At 39.3% G+C, this 24,076-nt stretch overlaps 1 protein-coding gene across 10 annotated transcripts in view; it reads right to left on the bottom strand.

Annotated features, from left to right (window-relative positions):
• The window catches only part of TJP1 (tight junction protein 1), a 237,286-nt gene extending 233,609 nt beyond the window's left edge, over positions 1–3,677 (bottom strand). For 6 of the 10 annotated variants that reach the window (XM_070496572.1, XM_070496576.1, XM_070496579.1 and 3 more), the window contains exon 1: positions 3,204–3,677. In XM_070496572.1, the coding sequence (XP_070352673.1) occupies positions 3,204–3,662 (459 nt within the window). In that variant the 5' untranslated portion in view covers positions 3,663–3,677. Of the gene's footprint in view, positions 1–2,837; positions 2,912–3,203 lie in introns of those variants that run through there. The other 4 variants (XM_070496582.1, XM_070496585.1, XM_070496603.1 and 1 more) reach the window with 2 other exon arrangements.
• Positions 3,678–24,076: the final 20,399 nt, after the last annotated feature.

Genomic DNA, 24,076 nt, shown 5'->3' with positions numbered 1-24,076 from the left:
AGAAGAGGAGACGACACACACAGAGAAGGCCACGTGAAGAAGTAGAGAGAGAGTGGAGTGATATGGCCACAAGAACGTCTGGAGCCACCAGAAGCTGGCAGAGGCAAGGAAGGATTTTCCCCTAGAGCTTTCAAGGGAGCATGGCCCTGCCGACATCTTAATGTCAGACTTCTGGCCTCCAGAACTGCGAGAGAATACATTTCTGTTGTTTAAAGCAACCCAGTTTGTGGGAATCTGTTACGGCAGCTCTAGGAAATACAGTGCCCTACTGGCAATTACAGGAGGCCCCCAAAGGCAGGCAGCAGGCTGCACAACCTCATGCCTAGCTCAGGCAGAGGTAAGAGGCCTTAGTTTCAGGTTCTTAAACAGCAATGATGCAGAACCAAACACTGCAAACACTCCTACATCCTAAATTTCTTGACGAAGGAGAAGGCAAGGAGAAGACGGTTCCTGCAGGCTCCACTGATGCGGGTCTGGATGTCTGTCTGCTTTTGTTTCCACCTAAATTGGTCTGCAAACACAATACTCCTTAAAGGATTTGCAGAGTCAATCAGAAAGACAAAGATATTGTGCAATGGAAAGCTGACAAGCACAAATGGCCAAACTAGATAGAAGAGTGGAGCGAAAGCACTGGATCCTTCAACCCTACCCGTGACTTACACTGGCATAAGCTTTACAGGAATGCTGTCTTTCCACAAAAACTGCAATACTTTAAAGAGAGAGAAACACAGAGAGTGTACACATTTTCCTAAACATCTTCATATAAATCTTATATATGCCACAACCAATCATCATAGTACACCCTCACATCTTGTAAATGGGCATAAGCTGGTGCATTCCAAGGTCTGACATCCACTGCTGACAGACATCTGCTATTGGTCCCCACCCACCACTCTGGAGTCAGAACCCACATCCTCATATCTTCCAGCCATACAATGGTGACCTTCGTCTCAAATTCTCCACGTGCCGTTGCTACGACACTGATGAAATGAAATGTTATCTAGAAAATAAATTCCAGAAGACATAAGAGATAGATTAATCAGGCAGCACGATATTCTCCAACTTAAAAAAAAGGATTATACATCTAAGTTTAAAAGTACCACCCACTCTAGAGTTTTTGTAGAGTATGCTCCTCACTTTCCCACTGTAGCAACTAGATGAACATTTGCAAGTTCACTTAACATTGAGTGGAAATTCTGAAATGCTTGTTTAAGATTGTGGAAAAGTTCAACAAAATCCCCCCTGCCCTTTCCAGGCCGTCTCTTAGTAAGACAGTTGTTAACCCTGACCCCAGTTCACTGCTGCCTCAAATGTGACTCTCTTGAGTAAAAAAGTCACCTGGATTTTACTTCCTTGTGTTCTCTCTTCACCAACTCTGTACTGGGGAATGTATTTTCAGAAGTAGTACTCCAATGAAGAAAAAGAATAAACCTAGTTTCCTGGCTTTATGACCAATTACTGCTAATATTCATGCCTAACAGCTCCTCGAACATTATTCCCACATCTTCGTTTTAAAATTTAACATCAATAAAATTTCCTTTCCCAGCTACGCATTATGAAGAATTCATTTATTCAACATACACCTTTTGAGACTTAGTTTGTACCAGATACCAGCTGCAGAGGATTTAGTAATGAACTAAACAGACAAAAGCCCTGGCCCCATGCAACTTACATTCTAGTGGGGGCAGAGGCAATAAATGTGAAAATTAAGTAAACTATGCAGTGGGTCAGACATTGATAAGTGCTCAGGAGAAAAACACAGCGGGGGCAGGTGAGACTGTTGGTGCTGATCTCTTTTTATTTTTCCTGTACGCCATCAATCTGAAAAGTCATCTTCAAATGTTACTGCTTCTTGCTTCATTAGTCACATATTCTTCACATATGTGCAAAATCTACTTCCATGGACATTTCTTAATTCAGTTACTGCCAACTTTTACCAGTCTAGTCTTCGATGTGTTGTCAGTTGCTGTTGATCAAGTTAAGACCTTTTGCAGAATAAATTTCTCTTTTTTTAAACAAATGGGGGGGATGGTAAGGAGGAAGACACTACTATTTACTAAGTACCTAGTATTCGGCCACGCGTAGTGGCAGGCACTTCCCACTCATTCTCTCAGTTGATCTGCGTATGACCCCATGAGGTAGATATTCTCCTTTCACAGAGAAAGAAACAGATCCTCCAGTAACTTGCTTCAGGTCACACAGTAAGTGGCACAGCTGAAATCTGAACTTCGCTGCCCATAGGTTTTGGTCTTATCTCAAAAATTCTCTACTATTGGGATTCCTTTTTTTAACTCCTCTTTTTCTTGGCTGCTCAATCTTTATATTCCTTGGATCATTCTGTCATTTGTCTTATATAGCAGAAATTACTTTTCCCAAATGCCTGAAAGCAACCTTACATCCTTTTCTCTATAACCTTAAAATCATATTCGAGTATGTTCAATTGAATTGAATAAAACCTCTATGAACTACATTGATCACAAATCTTGAAATTAAAATGACCACTGAATACCAAGATTACTGGCGTCTTTTTTCTTTCGTCACCATCCCTTTACTTGACTATTTCTTCTGTGATAGCACCTTACACCTGTCTCAAGTCCACAGAGCGCCCAGGCAGCCACGGGGATCCCATATGACATTTAAACGCTAATAAACGCAACGCAATCCGATAGATAATCTACTATGTAAACCAGAGCTGAATAACTTCCAGACATTTTTCTCTAAGGTGTTCTTTTCCTGTTACCCCCATAACAGTTTCCAGGTCGGAGGAACTAGGACGCCTGCAGATAAAATACAGTCCCTGATATTGCAATGATAATCTCGCAACTTCGTCCCCTTACCGTGGGAGCGGCTCGTCCTCTACCAGGTACCCAAGAGCAGACGGATTTCGAGAACGCACCCAGTGCTAACAAACTGCTCGCCGTCTGCATGAAGCCTGGCGTGAAATTCGGAGCCAGAGCTCGCGGGACCCAAGCGGAAGGGAACGACCCGGGCGGGGGGCGGGGGCGCCCGGCGGCCCCGGCCCCAGCCCCGACCCCTCCCGCCTGCGGCGCGCCGCTCTACGTGTCGCCAGGCACAGCCGAGGGTCGCGGCGGAGAATGCCCTGCGAGCGCGGGACGCGGCGCTCGGCCAGGGGGCCCCGAAATGGCTGCTGCGCCCCGCGCTCCCCGCGCCCGCCCGCCCGGCCCCCGCCCGCCGCGCCTCACCACAGCTTCCTCTTGAGCGGCAGGAGGCTGCCGCGGTTGGAGGGGGTGACGCCGATGGCCATCTGCAGCACCGTCAGGTATTTCTGGTACTTCATCTTGTCCCCGCTCCGCTCGCGGGCAGGGCCCCGCCGCCGCCGCCGCCGCCGCAGACACAGCCCCTCCAAGCGCCGCATAGATCAGCTCTGGGCCATCCGCCGCCGCCACAGCTCCCGCCGCTCCCGTTCCCGCAGCCGCCGCCGCGCCCGTGCGTGGCCAGGACTCCCGCTCCCGCCGCCGCCGTCGCCGTGCGTGCCCGGCCGCTCCCGCCGCCGCCGTGCGTGGCCCGCCGCTCCCGCCACCGCCCCCTCCGCCCCCGCACGCCGCGGCCCCGCGGGGCGCTCCGGGCGGGGGCGGGGCCGGCCTCCCATGCGGCGGGTGGCGGCGCGCGGGCACCTGGCTCGGCGGGGTCAGGCCGGTCATCCCCCGCCCCGGGCACTGCCCGGGCTTGGCGCCCCCGTGTGCCTCAGTTTCCTAGTTTCCGACCGTTTATCCCCCGAACGAATCCCAGCGGCAAGCTTCCAGAGCAGAAAACATGAATTTTCTTACTTAGGATTACCGCTGATAGCTCGTAGCCATCGTTTGTGTGTTCTAACTTCAAGTATTTGCAGACTCGGTGTATATATAAAATGCGTATATATGTAGATACGTACACATACACGATGCATGTATATATGCATTTGCAGGTAGTTCAGGATTGTGGAAATGACCCAAACCGTGCAAAACTATCTTCGTAATCATCGGGAAAAACTGAGATTGTTCCATGACCTTTAAAAATTGTCAAAACATTCCAAACTCTCTTTGCTGAAGGTTATACATGGGTAGGGATATCAAAAAAATAGTAAAACTAATCGTTTAATACTGTAACTTAAAACATTAAAAAGATTGAAAATTAAAGTGTTTTATTTCTTTGTAAGAAGAACTTCTTGAGAAACTTGAACAGCACTTGTCTTCTCCTAGTAGAATTGTTACATACTGAGAGAGCATCTTTTCTGTGCATTGGCAAAGCGTCGTGTTTGGATCACTTTCAACATTTTATCCTCTGCGCTTTCAATGTCGTGAAATATATCAGAGAGTTTCTTTAATGTGACGTCCTCTGGGACATCCTCATTCTTTTTGTCACAAACCACTTTCCTCGTTCAAGTTCACATTCTGTACATTCCTCTGGCTGCATGTCTAGAGCCTCTGGAAAGGCAGCAGCGTCAGCATTCCCACAGTGGCCTATTTTCTCTATAACTCTATTTGAATTTTACTTCATTTCCATCTTTATTATTTTTTCTTTGCTGCATTTTCATCTTTGCTTTGAATTACCCATTTTTATACAGTGTTGTACAGGTTTATCACTGGGAGAAAAGGAAGCTACACAACTGCACACTTTGCTGTCCGTGCCTAAACTGAATAACGGATGCAACAGTGACGAGTGACTGACAGACTTTGAAAGAACTGCTGTGATTGGTCACTGATCGTGATGCACATGTTATTACGTAGTAATTTGTGGGCTAAAGAGCTAGTAGCGAAGTTTATACTATGTGCCTTTGCACTTATTTGCATTTTCTCACAGTTAATATGCCATGATAACGGAAATTTGAACCATATTATTGAGCAACTGATATTATTTAATTAAGCCCTATTAGCCAGCATGAGGCATATCTGAACCTGCAAAGCATGTGTGTGTGTGTGTGTGTATAGGGCATATATATGAAGAGTACAGCTAAGAAGTCCGTGTGCACTTACCAGGCAGAATTATCAAATGTTAACACCCTCCCTCCACAGTGCATCCCTCCTGTACTTCTAGTTAAACACTGCATTTTCAAATTAATTAACACATAAGATTAGAACAAAACAGTCTCCTGATTTGGGCTCCCTACATGGTTTCACAGTCACTTTGGTAGGAAAGCAGGTTTAAATCTATTTCACTTTCATTTATCCAGAAGTTTTAGCTCTCCTATAAAATGAAGAATTGTCAGATTTTTGACACTGCAAATGTGTATCCACACATGGGAGAGGACCTTGGAGCGTACTTTTAAAAAACATCAGGGCCTGTACTTATGTATTCACCACTTCTAACGCTTGGCTTTTTGCACCACCTTGTCATATTACTTGTAAGATATTTGATGAAAATACTGCACTGTACTCAAGGATTTAGACAACCGGAGGCTGAGGGGATCATTTCAGGATAATGAGAGATAAAAATAAATCTGGTAGAAGCACTTCCAGAATGGCAGATAATCTGCTTCTCCATAAAAGGGGAACAGTGGCTAAAATTTGTCAAAACCAACCTTTTCAGAGCTCCAGAAATTAACCGAAGCCTTGCAACAATACAAAGAGTGCTATATTTGAGCGTAGTTTTGGTGTAGTATTGAAATTAAATTGGTATTAATTTTACTTAGATTATTTTAAGTTAAGAAGTTAATTGTAATCCCCAGGACAACCATTAAGAAAATAACTTTTCTTTTTTTTTAAAGATTTTATTTTTTTCCTTTTTTCTCCCCAAAGCCCCCCGGTGCATAGTTGTATATTCTTCGTTGTGGGTCCTTCTAGTTGTGGCGTGTGGGATGCTGCCTCAGCGTGGTTTGATGAGCAGTGCCATGTCTGCGCCCAGGATTCGAACCAATGAAACACTGGGCCGCCTGCAGCGGAGCGCATGAACTTAACCACTCTGCCACGGGGCCAGCCCCAAGAAATAACTTCTTAAAATATAGAAAAAGAAACAAGGAAATTAAAATAGTACACTAGAAAATACATAGCACAAAAGAAAGCAGTAATAGAGAAACAGGGGAAAAAAGGCATGACATATAGAAAACAAATAGCAAAACGGCATCCATAAATCCTACCTTATCAGTAATTACATTAAATGTCAGTATATTAAACATTCCAATCAAAAGACAAAGTTTAGCCAAATGGATATAAAAACATGATCCAACTGTGTACTTTCTACAAGAGACACACTTTAAAGACACCAATGGGTTGAAAGTAAAAGGATGGAAAGACATGTGCCATGCAAAAAGTAGTGAAAGAAAGCTGGAATGGCTATAATAATATCAGACAAAACCGACTTTCAGAGAAAAATTGTTACTAGATACAAAGAAGAACATTTTATACTGACAAAAGGGTCAATCCATCAAGAAAACCTAACAATTGGAAACATGTATGCACATAGCAACTGAGCCCCAAAATAGCAAAAACTGACAGAATTGAAGGGGGGGAATGTAGACAATTCAACAATAATTGGAGATTTCAGCACCCCCACTTTCCATAATGGATAGAACAAGGCAGAAGATGAACCAGGAAATACAAGACTTAAACAACACTATAAACTAACTGGACCCAACACATCTATAGAACATTTGCACCCAACCACAGTAGAATGCACATTTTTCTCCGGTGCACATGGAATATTCTTCAGATAGATCATACATTAGACCACAAAACAAGGCTTCAATAAATTTAGAAGTATTGAAATCATAGAAAGTATGTTCTCCAACCACAATGGAATTAAATTAGAGACCAGTATCAGAAGGAAATTTGGGGAATGCACAAATATGTGGAAATTTAACAAAACACTCCTAAATAACCAATGGAACAAAGAATAAATCGTAAGAAAAATTAGAAAAAATTTTTGATGAATGAGAAAAAAAAATAACATAAAACTTGGATGCACCTAAGGCAGTGCTTAGAAGGAAATTTATAGTTGTGAACACAATATTGAAAAAGATGAAAGAGCCCAAATTTATAGCCTAATCTTTCACTTTAACGAATTAGAAAAGAAGAGCAAACTAAACCCAAAGCAAGCAAAAAGAAGGAAATAATAAAGATTAGAGGGGAAATAAATGAAATAGGAAATAGAAAAACGACAGAGAGAATCAACAAAACCAAAAGTTGGTTCTTAGAAGAAAACAATAAAATTGACAAACCTTTAGCTAAACTGACCAAGGAAAAAAGAGAGAGAAGATTTACTAAAATTTGGGATGAAAGAGAGGACATCACCACAATCTTGCAGAAATAAAAAGGATTATAAGGGGATACTATGAGTAACTGTATGCCGACAAATAGAATAACCAAGATGAAATGGAAAAATTCCTAGAAAGATCAAACTACTGAAACTGACTCAAGAATAAATAGAAAATCTCAGTAAAACTGTATCAATTAAAGAGATTGAATTAAAAATCTTCCCACCAAGAAAAGCCCAGGTCCAGAGGAACGGGATTATGTCAGTATTGTTCACTGCTGTATCTCTAGTACCCAGAACAGGGCCTGGTAGGTATGAGGCACTCAATAAATATTCATTGAACTTGAGTGAGGGATGAATGCAAAGTAAAAGACTTCATGACTTTTCATAAAACATATCATTTTCCTAAAGAATGAGACAAGCTACCCATATATTTTTGCGCACAGTGTAGATAAATATTATAGCTGAAAAGATGACATCATTTTACTAAGCCAAAGAAATGAAAATTTGCTATGAGTTCTCAGAGGATAGCCAGTGCTTCAAAGGAAAATAAAGGAGCTGCTCCTCTGACACTATGCAAGACCCACAGGACACCTCTCGCCAAGCAAATCACTGAGGGTTACAGCACCTGAATCTGTTGTCCACCTTTCTCTAAGATGGGGTCTTTCAAATTTTTTCACTACCATTCCCAGTAGGAAGCACATTTTAAATGATGGCCCAGTACACACAGACGTATGTAGGCACGGTCTACACACAACTGAAGCAAAAGCTTCCGGAAACAATATTCTACTTTGAGTTGGACCTTTCTATTCTCTTCTATTTCATTTTTTTAGAATGTTAATCACAACCCGCCCAATTTATTTTCTGACCCTCTAATAGATTGCAGCTGTGGCTTGTATAGCACTGCTCTCAGAAATGCCTGTGACAAATGGCATCACGCCTCAGATCCTTGTTTACCTCAGCCACCACCAGGAGTCAAGGCTCCTCCAGCCAGCCGGCAGCATCCAGACGTATTGCTCCATTCATCTCATAGCAAGGTGACCCAATTTCCACCTCTCCCAAACCTATCTCTGTACCCTCTGGAATGCCCTATCTGTGAGCAAGCCCCCCTACACGCTAGCATCTTGCTGGAACATTCCCCTCAGCTCCTGTCCTTGCTGGAAGCCCAGCTTCCCGTGATGGATGCTTCCTTCTGCAGCCCTCAATAACAGATGTTTTGTCTCTTGGACCCCACATGCCTCAAGGAGGGCTAGAGGGTGGGGTGGGTTTTCTCCTTGCTCGTACTGCCTCTTGTAAACCATTCCTTGCTCTTTTTCATACCAAAAACAAAACAAACAACAACAAGAAAAGCCTAAAAACTGGCTCCTCTAAAGTTTATGCTCTTAGGCTAAACGACCTTCCGCTCCTCTTCATTTTCATGTATTGACTTCCTCTCCTTTTCTTTTTCTGGCATAATTTTTAGTGACTTCAACATCCATGCGGATGGACTATCCAATACTAACCTCTCAGTTTCTTGGCCTCATCTCTTCCAGTGACCTTTTCCCTGTTCTACCTTATCCACCCACTGCCATGGACTTACCTTAGACCTGGGCTCACAACCTCAAAGCCAGTAGGGTAAGGCAGTTAAAGCAACAAAGCAGGCCAGATGTTAATCAACAGGGAGTGATGGAAGCTGTGACCTGCCTGTCCAGTACTGTGGGTCCCTTTTAGAAAGGAGCAGCCACTACTCAGCACCAGCCAATTGTCATATGGAAATGCTAGGCCAGTATACTGCCTAGCATTTCCACTTCTTCCAAATTATGTCAATACAGATTTTTGTGTGCTGTCTCCCAAATTATAAATATTAGCAACAATATGGACTCAGTTTTAAGATGGTGACATTAAAAACATTTCCTCCTTTTCTTCTCTTGAACATCAGCATCAAGAACGAGAAAGGGAAATAAAAATTCCATTTCACTGAAACATGGAAATATCTGAAACCGCATTTCAGAAGTTGGAAAGCAGTGGAGGAGTAGTAAATGTCTTAGCAGAAGGAAGGGGATGAGCCTAAGGCTATTCAGGGCAATGCCATGGAGAAGCGAGCTCAATCTCACCGCAGAAATGCTAACCAAAGGACCAGATACCATGGAAGACGGATGTAAGTTGAGGGAAATGAGACTTACTGAAAATGAGGGGCTTATTTGAAAGCTGGAATAAGAAACTGTCAGTTCCCTCTGGTAGCCTCCCCTACCCCATCAGTTAGGCAACGCCCTCCCTCCTACCTTGCAGAAATGGAGGTATATCCCCAGGAGAAAAACGAGAGAGTGGAATCAGTGCTATAGGGTGGGCTGCCAGACTGAAAATGGGAGGAATACGTGGAAGTCTGTGTATTGAGTAGCGAGACACTAAGCTCTCTCCTCCCACCCAGCTCCTGATTGCCGGCAACCTCAGGCGAGAGACTTATCTATCCCCCGTGTGGATCATCAAATTTTTGGTTAAATCGATACATTTATTTATTGTGACTGTTTAAAAATTGTTTAGCACTGACCCTAGTATTGTACCACGATTATATTTCCTTTCTTGTACAACTTTTTATTTTACCTGGAGTTAGTAACTGCCTTGTTTTTCAACTTGTTTAATTTTCCTAGACTCCATGGCTAAGTTGTTCTTACATCTGCAACAATAATGTGAACTGCCTTGCAATACAGTTTTCTACACACTCAGACTAGACAAAGAAGCTATCGATTTCATTTTTTCTTGGACCCAGCCCTCCTGGAGCCCTCCATCCTGCTGCTCCAATCTGTGCAGATTTGCTTTCTCAATTTATGCCCAGCCGTTGTCCTGGGTATTTTCTTCATTTCTCCCCTCTATTGGGGCCCCTATATTCTGGACCTCTTATCTTCTTTTTTGGTTTCCTTCCTTGTTTTGATGAATAAGCTCTTCCAATAACTTCCTGAAGAAGAATACAGGGACCTAGATATGTTAAGACCTTGCATATCTGAAAAGTCATGATTTTGCCATCACTTTGATTGATTATTTGACTGAGTATGTAATTCTGTGTTGCAATTAATTTGACTCAAAATTTTAAGTCATTGCTGCACTGTCTTCTACTTTCCAATGTTGCTTTAGAAATGCATTATACTCTGTGTCCTGAGTACATGTCTTGCTTATTTGCTCTTCCACTCTTTAGAAGCTATCAGGTCTTCTGTTCATCCCACTGTTCTAATGTGTCATAATGATATTCCTTGGGGTGGTCTCTGGTCAGTAACTGTAACCCTTTCATAAGAAAAGTGTATGTCCCTCAGTTCTGAGGAATTTTCTTGTATTATTTCTTTGATATTTTCTTCTCCATTCTTTTCTCTCTTGACTCTTTCTGGAACTAACTCCTTATTAGTTGGATGTCAGATGTCCTAGGTTAATCTTCTAACTGTCTTATCTTTTCTTTCTTAGCTGTTCTTATTGTTTTTTTTTCTTTGTCTGTTGATTCTACTTTCTGGGAAATTTCTTCAGCTTTATCTTCCAAACCTTTCACTGAAGTTTACATTTTTGCTACTACATTTTTAATTTCCAGGAACTTTCCTTGTTTTTATTAATTGATTGAATATGTGTGTGTGTGTGTGTGTGTATGTAATTTTGTTTCACGTATGCAATGTCTTTTAAATGTCTTTTATAATTTCTCTGGGATATTAATTATAATTTATTCTTCCCATTTTTTTGTTTACCTGTTGTTTCAGTCTCTTTAGGTCATGCTGGAAGCTTTGCTTACATATTTGATAATCCTTGTCTCTTCATTCACATTTAAGAGTGAGGCACTAAAATCCTGATGGGATGGGGTTTATTTACTGATGGGCTTCATTGTGAGCAGTGTCTTTTGTTTTAGATCTTTCTCCCCCTCAACCAAAGGTCATAATCTGTAGGCCTTTTGTTCTCCACAGAACCATTTACCCAGAATAGGAACCTCAAAGAAGAGGGAAGAGTATGAGAAAGCTAAAAGTCTTCATTTACTATAGCAGGAAGTAAATAAATAATTGAATCAAGAAATGGCAATATTTGCATGTTATTTAGAAATAGGTCGATAAGTGCCTTTAAACAACAAAAAAAGCTAAAACTTGAATGACTATCCTTGGGGAGTGGGATGGGTCAGTCAGAGTACTGGTAGAATTATTTCTTTATAAAGCTTTTAACATTATCATACATGTGTTATTGTGATTAAAAATTTTCAATCATTTTTAAACCTTTAAATAAAATTTTAAAAGTAAATTAAATCATGTTATGCCCTACTTGAAAACCTTCCAATGTCTTTCCAGTACACTTAGAATAAAACCCAACTCTTGGGGCCAGCCCAGTGGCATACTGGTTAAGTTTAGCATGCTCCACTTCAGCGGCCCAGGTTCGTAGGTTCTGATCCTGGGCACAGACCTACACCACTCATCAAGCCATGCTGTGGAGGTATCCCACATACACAGTAGAGGAAGATGGGCACAGATGTTAGGTCAGGGACAATCTTCCTCAACCAAAAAGAGGAAGATTGGCAATAGCTTTAGCTCAAGGTCAATCTTCCTCACCAAAAAAAAAAAACAAAAAAAAACCAAACCCCAAAACAAAACCCAACTCTTGCCTATGGCCTAGGATACCCTACATGATCTGGCTGTAGCCCACTTCTCTCTCATCTCCTGTTGCTCTCCTTCTCACTTACTATATATAGTTTTTACTTGGCTGGCTCCTTCTCATCCATCAAATATCACCTCCCCAGAGATGCCTTCTCAGAGTGCCCTATTTAAATGTCTCCCTTCCATTATATCCTAATAGGGACGCCCATCTATTTCCTTCTTATCAAACTTATGACAATCTATACTTCTCTTTTTGTTATTTTTCATTATACTTACTTGATTATTTTTTGTCTCTCTCACCAGAATCTAAGTTCAGGGAACTCACGATGGTTTGTCTAATAGAAGACTCTCTCCCATAAAAGTATGCCAGGACCCCAAAGGGCTATATCCTCATTGTGAAGGTACACCAGATTTAAACCTACACCATATCCATACTCAGGGGAAATATTATCTTGGTGCTGAGCAAAACAGGAGCGAAAAAAAAACAGCAAAAAGATCTATCCCTCACATGAATATGCAACCCAGATCACTTGTGTAATCTGGAATACGTTAAGGTATGGATTTGGTGTAAAGTGGCCCCTGAGTAGTCTGCCCTAGGTGCTTGGCAGGAGAAGATACAAATCCTTTTAGAAGAATACATCTGCATACTAGGCCTTCAAAAATGCCCACAAATGTTTTTTCCAAGAAAATTAGCACTTCACATTAAAATGTATTTAATACAAGGAAACAAGTTACCATGAGTGAGAACCACAGAAACAACAGATGGTATAGAAGCACAATGTCTTCAGAAACTGGAATTAACATATACAACTTACAAAATAGCTATATTAAATGAAATAAGAGAAAAGTTTAGAAATGTGTGATGGAAATTATAAAAACAACATAATTTATGAATTCCCAAAGTAGCTCCCCACACATTACTTGTACATTACAAAGGGCAAAATATCTACCCTTTGCAGTGGTAAAATGTGTCAATCAACTTAACTAGATGATCAAAGTTAACTTTACTAATAATGAGACAAACCAACATCATGTACCTCCTGATATGATGGAATGAATTCCTGCTAGAAATGTAGGAATTCTCACACCCACTTGGATGGCTACTATAAAAAAAACCCGGAAAACACTAAGTTTTTTTGAGGATGTGGAGAAACTGGAACATTTGTGCACTGTTGGGGGGAACATAAAATGGTATAGCCACTGTGGAAAACAGCATGGTGGTTCCTCAAAAAGTTAAAAATAGCATTGCTATATGATCCAGTGTTTCTACTTCTGAGTATAGACTGAAAAGAACTGAAAGCAGGGTCTCCAAGAGATATTTGTACACCCATGTTCATAGCAGCATTATACACAAAAGCTGAAACATGGACACAACCCATGTCCATCAACAGATGAATAGATAAACAAAATGTGGTGTATACATATAATGGAATATTATTTAGCCTTAAAAAGGAAGGACATTCTGACACATGCTACAACATGGATGAACCTTGAGGACATTATGCTAAATGAAATAAGCCAGTCACAAAAGGCAAATACTGTATGATTCCACTTACATGAAGAACTTAGAGTAGTCAAAATCAGAGACAGAAAGTAGCATGGTGGTTGCCAGGGCTGAGGGCGAGGGGGAGATGGAAGTTATTACTTAATGGGTACAGAGTTCCAGTTTTATGAGATGAAAAGAGTCCTGGAGATGGATGGTGGTGATGGTTGTGCAACATTATGAATGTGTTTAACACTGCTGAACTCTACATTTAAAAGTAGGAAAGATGATAAATTTTATGTTATGTGTATTTTACCATGATTAAAAAATTGGGGGAAAATGTAAAAATTGATTCATGAAGGATATTCTACAAAACAATTGGCCTGTACTATTCAAAATTGTCAGTGTTATAAAAAAAAAAAGTCACAGAATTGCTTCAGAGTAAAGGAAGAAAAAGAAGTAAAAATGATGTTACTATGAAAGATAGTATTGGGATAATTGTCAAAATTTGAATATGAACTGTATATTAGATAACAGTATCATACCTATGTTAAATTTTCTTAATTTGATCATTTCACTATGGTTATAGAATAGAATGTCCATGTTTCTAGTAGATACACACTGAAATATTTAGGGTAAGTCTTCATTATCTCTGAAACTGACTCTCAATGGTTTAATAATAATAATAGTAATAAAAATGATAAGACATATTTGAAAAACAACCAAATAAAACAGCTAAAAACAAGAAATTAAAAATCGAAATAAACAACAAATGGATGAGTTTAACAGCAGAGATGTCGCTAAAGAGAGAATTGGTGAACTAAAAGTAGCACAGAGAGACAAAAAGATGGAAAATATGAAACAGAGTAGGAGACTTGAAAGTTGAAGTGAGAAGGTTCAGCATAAGCAGAGCACCCGAAGGAGAGTAAAGGGAGAAATGCGGCAGATACAACATTTAACAAGGTATTTCATGAGCACTTTCTAGAACTGATGAAAGGACAAATTCAGTTCCAGGAAGCCCAGTGAATCCCATGCAGGATAAACAAAAAGAAATCCACCCAAGATATATCACAGTGAAATCACAGAACCCCAAAGAAAAATAGAAATCTTAAAATAAGCCAGAGAAAAAAGAAAGTTTACTTTCAAGAAGCAGCAATTAAACTGAAGCTGGTCACTCAAAAGCAGTAATGGAAGGCAGAAGACAGTGGGATGGTATTCAACGTGCTGAAAGAAAAACAATGAAAGTAGAATTCTACAGCCACTAAAAATATCTTTTAAGAATGATGGTGAAGCAAAGACATTTTCAGTCAAACAAAAACGATGAGTTTGTCCCCTGCAGACTCTCAATAGAGAAAATTTGAAATGATGTACATTAGTCAGAAGGAGAGTTTTCCCTGATGGTAGGTTTGAGAAACAAGGAATGAAGAGTAAAGAAAGTGGTTAATATGTAGATGAATCTGAACAAATACTGATTCATACAACAATAATAATGATGTCTTAAAGGGTTAAAAAATAGTTAAAATATTTGGAAAAATAAAGGCTGGCCCTGTGGCTGACTGGTTAAGTTCTCACACTCTGCTTTCACGGCCCGGGGTTCACCTGTTCAGATCCTGGGTGCAGACCTATGCACAGGCCACGCTGTGGTGGCATCCCACATAGAAGAACTAGAAGGACCTACAACTAGGATACACAACTACGTACTGGGGCTTTGGGGAGAAAAAAAAAAGAGGAAGATTGGCAACAGATGTTAGCTCAGGGCCAATGTTCCTCACAAAAAAAGAAAAAAATTTGGAAAAATAATTTATAAATTGGGAAATGGGTAAAAAGAATTGAAGTGTTCTAAATTTCTTTTGTTATGCAGGAGGAAGTTAAGGGATTTATTAACTTTAGACTTTAGTAAGTAAGAATATTGTAATTTTTAGGGGAATTACTAAAAAACATAAACAGAATGCATAACTTTTTGTGTGTGCGTGAGGAAGATTGGTCCTGAGCTAACACGTGTTGCCAATCTCCCTCTTTTTGCTTGAGGAAGATTGTCGCTGAGCTAACATCTGTGCCAATCTCCCTCTATTTTGTGTGGGATGCTGCCACAGCAGTGGTGCTAGGTCCACACCCAGGATCAGAACCTGCAAACCCCAGGCCACCGAAGCCCAGCATGCAAACTTAACCACTATGCCACTGGGCTGGCCCCAGAATGCATAACTGTTAAACTACTTAATGGGGACAAGATTGGAGTAACTAAAATACGCAGTAAATCTAGAGTAAGATAAGAAAGGAGGAAAAAAACATGGAACAGGTATGACAATTAGAAAGCACAAAATATCTTTGAAGATTTAAACTCAAATATATATAGTGTGAATTGTGCCTTTAGAAATGGTGCAATGTCATGGCCTTAACAATGTAGTATTAATTACATTTCACGTAGATGTACTAAATGCTCCAGTTAAAAGACAAAGATTTTCAGACTTGATAAAGACAAATTTTATCTTTATGCTATTTATAAGAAACACGTCTTACAATATAAGGATTAAAGATACAGAAAAGTTGAAAGTTAAATGATTAAATAAGATATACCAACACATTCTAAACCAAAGAAAATTAGGGTGGCTATATTAAGAAAAAAATCTATAAAGAAAATAAAATTACAGGAGTAAAGAAGGTCACTTCATGTTCATAAAAGGTTCCAGGGGGCAGCCTCATGGCCTAGTGGTGAAGTTCAGTGCACTCCACTTCAACAGCCTGGGTTTGGTTCCTGGGCGCAGACCTAATATCACGTATCAGTGGCCATGCTGTGGTGGTGACCCGCATACAAAATAGAGGAAGATTGGCACAGATATTAGCTCAGGGCAAATCTTCCTCAGCAAAAACTAAATAAATTAAAAAGTAAAAGGTTCCATTAGCTGGCACTATATGACAATTTTAAATTTGTATGTTCCCAATATTTACCTTGAAGATATGTAAAAGAAACAGTGACAGAACTTCAAGGATAAATAGACAAATCTACAAGCATAGATGGAGTGGTGTTTTTGGTATTCCATCTCTCAGTTCTTAATAGAAAGAGCAAACAAAAAATCGGTAAGACATAAAAGATTTGAATACGATAGTAAAGTTGACATAGTGAGAGCTCCACCTAACTACTGCAAAATGCGTATTTTTCAGAACATTTTCTAAATATAAACAAACAATAAAGCAAGCTTCAATATATTTCAAAGGTTTAAAACCATACAGAGCATGTTCTTAGATCATAAGACAAACTAGAAATCAGCAAAAATTAGAATGAGAAATAAAGCCACATTAGAGACTAAAAACAATCATGCATCAAAACAAAATCATAACAATATTATAAAATATTGTGAACAGAACAATAACAAAATATTGCGCATCAAAATTTGTGAATGCTGGGTCAGCCCCATGGCATAGTGGTTAGGGTTACTGTGCTCTGCTTTGGCAGCCTGGCTTCATGGGTTTTGATCTTGGGCGTGGACCTACACCACTCATCAGCCGCGCTGTGGCTGCAACTCACATATAAAGTGGAGGAAGAGTGGCACAGATGTTAGCTCAGGGCTAATCTTCCTCAGCAAAAAAAAAAAAATTGTGAATGCAATACAGAGAGGGAAACTCATAACCTCAAAATGTGTAAGTTCAGAAAGTTGGAAACTTAACTAAACATTCATCTGAAGAAGTTAGAGTTGTACCAGCAAGAAGAAAATAATGAAGATAAAAGGAGACATTTTTGAAATAGAAATCAACTATGTAATAGAGAGGTTTGACAAAGCCAAAAGTTGCTTGTTGACTTTAACAAAATTAAAATATCTCTGTCAAGAATGATCAGGAAATGAAGAAGGCACAACCAACCAATATCCGGAAACAAAAAGGATACATACTTACAGATGTTACAGACAGCAAAAAGACAATACAAGATTAACATGATCTTCAATAAAGTTTGGGGAAAAAAGAACACTTTTACAAAAAGAAAAAGAGGGGCTGGACCCCTGGCCCGGTAGTTGAGTTTGTGTGCTCTGCTTCAGTGACCTGGGGTTTCATTGGTTGGGATCCTGGGCATGGACGTGATACTGCTCATCAGGCCACATTGAGGTGACGTCCCACATAGCACAACCAGAAGGACCTACAACTAGAATATACAACTGTGTACTGGAGGGCTTTAGGGAGGAGAAGAGGGGAAAATAAAAAGAAGATTGGCAACAGATGTTAGCTCAGGTGCCAATCTTTAAAAAAAAAAGAAACAGAAAAAGTTTAGCACAAAATTTTTATGCCAATAAACTTGAAAAATTTAGACAAAGTGGACAAATTTTTAAAAAATGTATAACTTACCAAAATTAATTTAGGAAGAAATAGAAAATTTTATGTTTGTGGTAACCATCAATCCCATTTTGCCCAGGACAGTCCCAGTTTAGCCCTATTATAGATTAATATCCATTAATTATTTTCATACCCCCTTTAATTCTCAAAAGTGTTCCAGTTTGGAGGATAAGCCATATGTTCATCCTTCCTATTTAATTAAAGAAACTGAATCCATGTCCAAAATGTTTCTACTATAAAGTTCCAGGCCCAGACTCACCAGCAAGTTCTACCACACATTCTTGGAAGAAACAATGTTAATTTTAGACAAACTCTTCCAGAAATTAAAAAGGAGGAAACAATTACTAACTCTTGAGACTAGTATAACCTTGATACTAAAATCTGGCAAAGATAGTGCATGAAAAGAAAATTATGGACAATCTCACTCATGAACACAGATGCAAAAATTCTAACCCAATGTCTGCAAACTGAATCTATCAGTATGTAAAAGGACAATGCATCCTGACCAAGTTAGTTATATCCCAGGAATTCAAGGTTGATTTTACATTAGAAAATCAATGAATATAATCCACCATGTTACCATATTAAAGAAGAAAATAATAATATCTTCTCAGTAGATATAGAAAAAGCATTTGATAAAATTTAACATACATTCATGATTTAAAAAACTTATGAAAATGAGAATAAAAGGGAATTCCTTGATGAACATTATCTTCAAAAATCATGCAGCAAATATTCTTAATGGTGGTATTTTGAGATCAGGATAAGACAAGGATTCCTACTATCATCACCTCTACTTGACATTGTAGTGGGGATTCTAGCCAACAAAATAAGGAAATAAAAAGAAATAAAGTGTGTAAGAAATAGAAAGTAAAGAACAAAACTGTTATTATTAGAAAATAATATCTTTATATAATATATAATTCAAATTAAAACTAAAAATATGCTTTGTTATAATTAATCATAGAGATGAAAAAATTTGCTGGATAAAAAAATCAACTGCATTTCTATACACAAGCATCAAAATTGCAAAATGAAAAAAAAAGACACCATTTACAATAGCACCAAAATATACGAGGTACATAGGAAGAAAATCTAACAAAATATATTGTGGAGAAAATTGTAAAACTTTATTGAGAGATATCAAAGAAGATATAAATAGAGAAATATAACAAAATTCTGGATTGGAAGATTGAATATTATAAATATATCAGTTTTTCCCAAATTAATCTATGGATTCAAAGTAATCACAACAGAAACAATAGTTTAAGTTGTTGTTGAACTTGGCAAACCTTCTTAAGTTTATATGGAACAGGAAAGGGCCTATAAAACTGAAATAAATAAGGTGGGAATATTTGCCCCATAAGATCTCAAGAATTAAAAGAACACTATAACAATTAAGAAGGTGTGGTATTGGCTCAGGGATAAACAAATAGATCAATGGACCAGAGAGAGCACACAGAAATAAACCTGTGCACAATGGACACTTGATATGTGACAGAGTTGGCATTGCAAATAAGTGATGAAAGGATGGATCTTTCATTAACTGGTGCTGGAAGAATTGGGATTTCATATAAGAAAAAAGCCCTGAAAATGGTCCTGTATCTTACATTACACACAAAAATCATTTATAAACAAATTACATGTGAAAAGCAAAACTATAATGCTTTCAGAAGATAATATAGGAGGATATCTTCAAGACCTAGGAGTAAGGAAGGAGCATTTAGGGGAGTAACATCAGCATCATAGCGGAGTGCTCTCCTGAGACTCTCTCCCCTCCAACATACAAGAAAAAGGGGCACCCATACTCCAACAGAAGATATCCTAACAACACAAAAACCTCAGAGAGACATGCAGCCACACAACAAAGGGTGGAGAGGCTGGAGCCCCCCTCGGAGGAGCTGGAAAGGGGTAAGAGAGAACTTCGCTCCCTCCCCAAAAGACAGCGGTTGCTGCTGCGGGAGGCTCTCTGAGGGAAGGAGTCGGGGAGGGATCACGCATCCACAGGATCACCCACAACTCCCTAGGGCCCTTTCAGCCTAGAGGGAAGCCCTCTAATGGAGTGAAAGCTTTCGCGCTGGATGACCTTATCAAGCCAAGACCCCAGGAGACCGGATAGCGAGAGCTGATTGTAAAATCCCGGACTGCACACAGGTGAAAGCGCCCCTCCCACAGCCCGACTTGTGTTGCACCATCTTGGCTGAAGGCAGAGGGCTCAGAATACGTGGGTCTCAACCCTCACCCAGTGATGATAGGCTGTAACTGCAACCGGATAATATCAGAATGTGAAAGAGCCGACCTCCCAACATCAAACACTACATCAAATCTCCAGACCAGAGAGAAAATGACAAGCACCCAGAACTCAGTCCTGAGGACACAGAAATATGTAAGCTAAATGGCAATGAATTCAAAACAGCTATCATCAAAGAAATCAATGAGGTAAAAGAGAATGTAGAGAAACAATTCAATGAGTTCAGGAGCTACTTCACAACAGAGATTGAAACTATAAAGAAGAATCAATCAGAAATATTAGAGATGAAAGACACAATGGAAGAGATAAAACAAAATACAGATCCCCTGAATGCTCAAGTGGACATCATAGAGGAGCATATCAGCATAATCGAAGATAGACATGTTGAAATGCTCCAGACAGAAGAGGAGAGAGAACTAAGACTAAAAAGAAATGAAGAAAGTCTCCAAGATATATCCGCCTCAGTGAGGAAATGCAGCATAAGCATTATAGGTATTCAAGAAGGTGAAGAGGAGAGTGGAGCAGAAAGCAAGTTTAAAGAAATAATAGCAGCGATCCTCCGAAATCTAGGGAAAGAAGGGAAATACGCGTGGAAGAAGCTTCCAGATCTCCTATGTAAAAAGACCTACTGCAAGGCATATAATAGTAAAACTGGCAAAAATAAATGACAGATAAAGGATACTCAGGACAGCAAGGCAGAAGAAAATAACCTACAAAGGAACACCTATCAGACTTTCAGCAGATTTCTCTGCAGAAACCTTACAAGTTAGGAGAGAATGGAATGACATATTCAAAACTTTAAAAGATGAGAATCTTCAGCCAAGAATACTCTATCCAGCAAAAATATCCTTCAGATATGAGGGAGAAATTAAATCCTTCCCAGACAAACAAAGCTAAAGGACTTCATAGCCATGAGACCCTCCCTACAAGGAATCCTCAAGAAGGCCCTCATACTTGAAAAAGGAAAAAAGGGAGAAAGGGGTCACAAAACACAGAGGAAGGAGATAAATAGGTAGACAGAATCAGAATAGGATAGCAAATATTCAACTGTAGCATTAGGCTAAAGGGAAGGAAAACACCAAAAACAAGGATAATCTTGTCACTTTAACCAGAAACTCACAACACAAGTGGGAATAAGATATGAGAAAAACAACTTAGGAGGGGAGGAGGAAAGGGACTGAATAGTGTTAGACCAAGGAAATAAGAGGCCAAAAGAAAATAGACTATCTTATACACAAGGTTCTGAATACAAACTTCACAGTAACCACTAAACTAAGGAGCAGAACAGAGACACAAAAAATAAACAAGGAAAAAACAAAGAAATACATCATAAAAAACTACATAATTCAATGGGTAGACCAAAACACACAGGACAAGAAACAAAAGAAATGCAGGAAAACCAGAAAATGAGTGATATAATGACAGCATTAAGCCCTCATACATCAATAATCACCCTAAACGTAAAAATGGATTTAATTCTCCAATAAAAAGACACAGAGGGGCAAGATGGATTAAGGAACAAGATACAACAATTTCCTGCCCCCAGGAAACACACCTCAGCTCCAATGACAAACACAGGCTCAGAGTGAAGGGGTGGAAGGCAATACTCCAAGCTAATGGCGAACAAAAGAAAGCAGGTGTCACAATACTTAGATCAGACAAAGTAGACTTCAAGATAAGGCAGGTAAAGAGAGACAAAGAGGGGTAGTATATAATGATCAAAGGGACACTCAATCAATAAGAAATAACGCTTATAAATGTCTATGCACCCAACACAGGAGCACCAAAGTTCATACCAACTATTAACAAACCTAAAAGAGGATATTGAAAATAACACAATAATAGTAGGGGACCTCAACACCCACTCACATTAATGGATAGATCATCCAGACAGAAAACCAACAAGGAAACAGTGGAACTAAATGAAAAGCTAAACCAGTTGGAATTAATAGACCTATATAGAACACTCCATCCAGAAAACAGCAGAATACACATTCTTCTCAAGTGTGCATGGAACATTCTCAAGGATAGATGATATGTTGGAAAATAAGGCAAGCCTCTATAAATTAAAAAAATTGAAATAATAACAAACATCTTTTCAAATCACAATGCTGTAAAGCGAGAAATTAGAACAAGCTGAGAAAGGGACAAAGATGTGGAGACTAAACAACATGCTATGGAACAAGCAATGGATCATTGAATAAATTAAAGGAGAAATCAAAAAATATCTGGAGACAAATGAAAATGATAACACGCCATACCAACTCATATGGGATGCAGCAAAAGCTGTATTAAGAGGGAAATTCATCTCAATACAGCCACACCTTAACAAACAAGAAAAATCCCAAATAAGCAATCTCAAATTACACCTAACTGAATAAGAAAAAGAAGAACAAACAAAGCCCAAAGTCAGCAGAAGGAGAGAAATAATAAAAATCCCAGCAGAAATAAATGCTATTGAAACAAAAAAGGCAGTAGAAAGGATCAATGAAACAAAGAGCTGGTTCTTTGAGAAGATAAATAAAATTGACAAACCCCTAGCCAGACTTACAAAGAAAAAAGAGAGAAAGCACAGAAATGAAAGAGGAGAAATAGCAACAGACTCCACAGAAATACAACAGGTTGTAAGAGAATACTATGAAAAACTACATGCCAACAAAATGGATAACCTAGAGGAAGTGGATAAATTCTTAGACTCTTACAACCTCCCAAAGCTGAGTCAAGAAGAAACAGACAATCTGAATAGACCAATCACAAGGAAAGAGATTGAAACAGCAATCAAAAGCATCCCAAAGAATAAAACCCCAGGACCAGATGGCTTTCCTGGGGAATTCGACCACAGTTTCAGAGAGGATTTAATAACTATCCTTCTCAAGCTATTCCAAAAAATTAGGGAAGATGGAACACTTCCTAACACAGTCTATGAGGCCAACATCACACTGATACCAAAGCCTGACAAGGAGAGCACAAAAAAGGAGAACTACAGGCCAATATCGCTGATGAACATAGATGCAAAAATCTTCAACAAAATTTTGGCAACCCGAATTCAGCAATTCATCAAAAGGATCATACATCATGGTCAAGGGGGATTCATCCCAGGGACACAGGGATGGTTCAGCATTCGCAAATCAACGTGATACACCACATCAACAAATTGAGGAATAAAAACCACATGATCATCTCAATAGATGCAGAGAAAGCATTTGACACGATCTGACAGCGATTTATTATAAAAACTCTTAACAAAATGGGGATGGAAGGAAATTATCTCAGCATAATAAAGGCCATATATGATAAATCCACAGCCAACATCATACTCAATGAGTGCCAAACTGAGTGCCATCCCCCTGAGAACAGGAACAAGACAAGGATACCCTCTATCACCACTCTTATTCAACATAGTACTGAAGGATTTGGCCAGAGCAATTAGGCTACAGAAAGGAATAAAAGGAATCCAAATAGGGAGTGAAGAAGCGAAACTCTCGCTGTTTGCAGATGACATGATCTTATATATAGACAACCCAAAAAAATCCATCAAAAAACTAATAGAAATAATTAACTACAGTAAAATTACAGGGTACAGAATCAACTTACAAAAATCAGTTGCTTTTCTATACTCCAATAACGAACTTACAGAAAGAGAACTCAAGAATACAATTCCATTTGCAATGGCAACTAAAAGAATTAGGGACCTAGGAATAAATTTAACCAAGGAGGTGAAGGACTCATACAACGAAAACTATAAGACATTGCTGAGAGAAATTGATAATGACATACAGAGATGGAAAGAGATTTCTTGTTCATGGATTGGAAGAGTAAACATAGTTAAAATGTCCATACTACCCAAAGCAATCTACAGATTCAATGCAATCCCTAGCAGAATCCTAATGGCATTCTTCATGGAAATAGAGCAAAAAATACTAAAATTCATATGGGTAAAGACCCTGAATTGCTAAGGCAATCCTGAGAAAAAAGAACAAAGCTGGAGGTATCACAAACCCAGACTTCAAAATGTACTACAAAGCCATAGTGATCAAAACAGCAAGGTACTGGTACAAAAACAGGCACATAGATCAATGGAATAGAACTGAAAGCCCAGAAATAAAACCACACATCTATGGACGGCTAATCTTCGACAAAGGTGCCAAGAACATACAATGGAGAAAAGATGGTCTCTTCAATAAATGGTGTTGGGGAAACTGGACAGCCACATGCAAAAGAATGAAAGTAGACCACTATCTCACG

This window comes from Equus asinus, chromosome 2 (assembly GCF_041296235.1).
Source record: "Equus asinus isolate D_3611 breed Donkey chromosome 2, EquAss-T2T_v2, whole genome shotgun sequence".
Taxonomy (NCBI): Eukaryota; Metazoa; Chordata; class Mammalia; order Perissodactyla; family Equidae; genus Equus; species Equus asinus.
The sequence above is the reverse complement of the archived record's forward strand: the minus strand, read 5'-3'. Positions and strand labels throughout refer to the sequence as shown.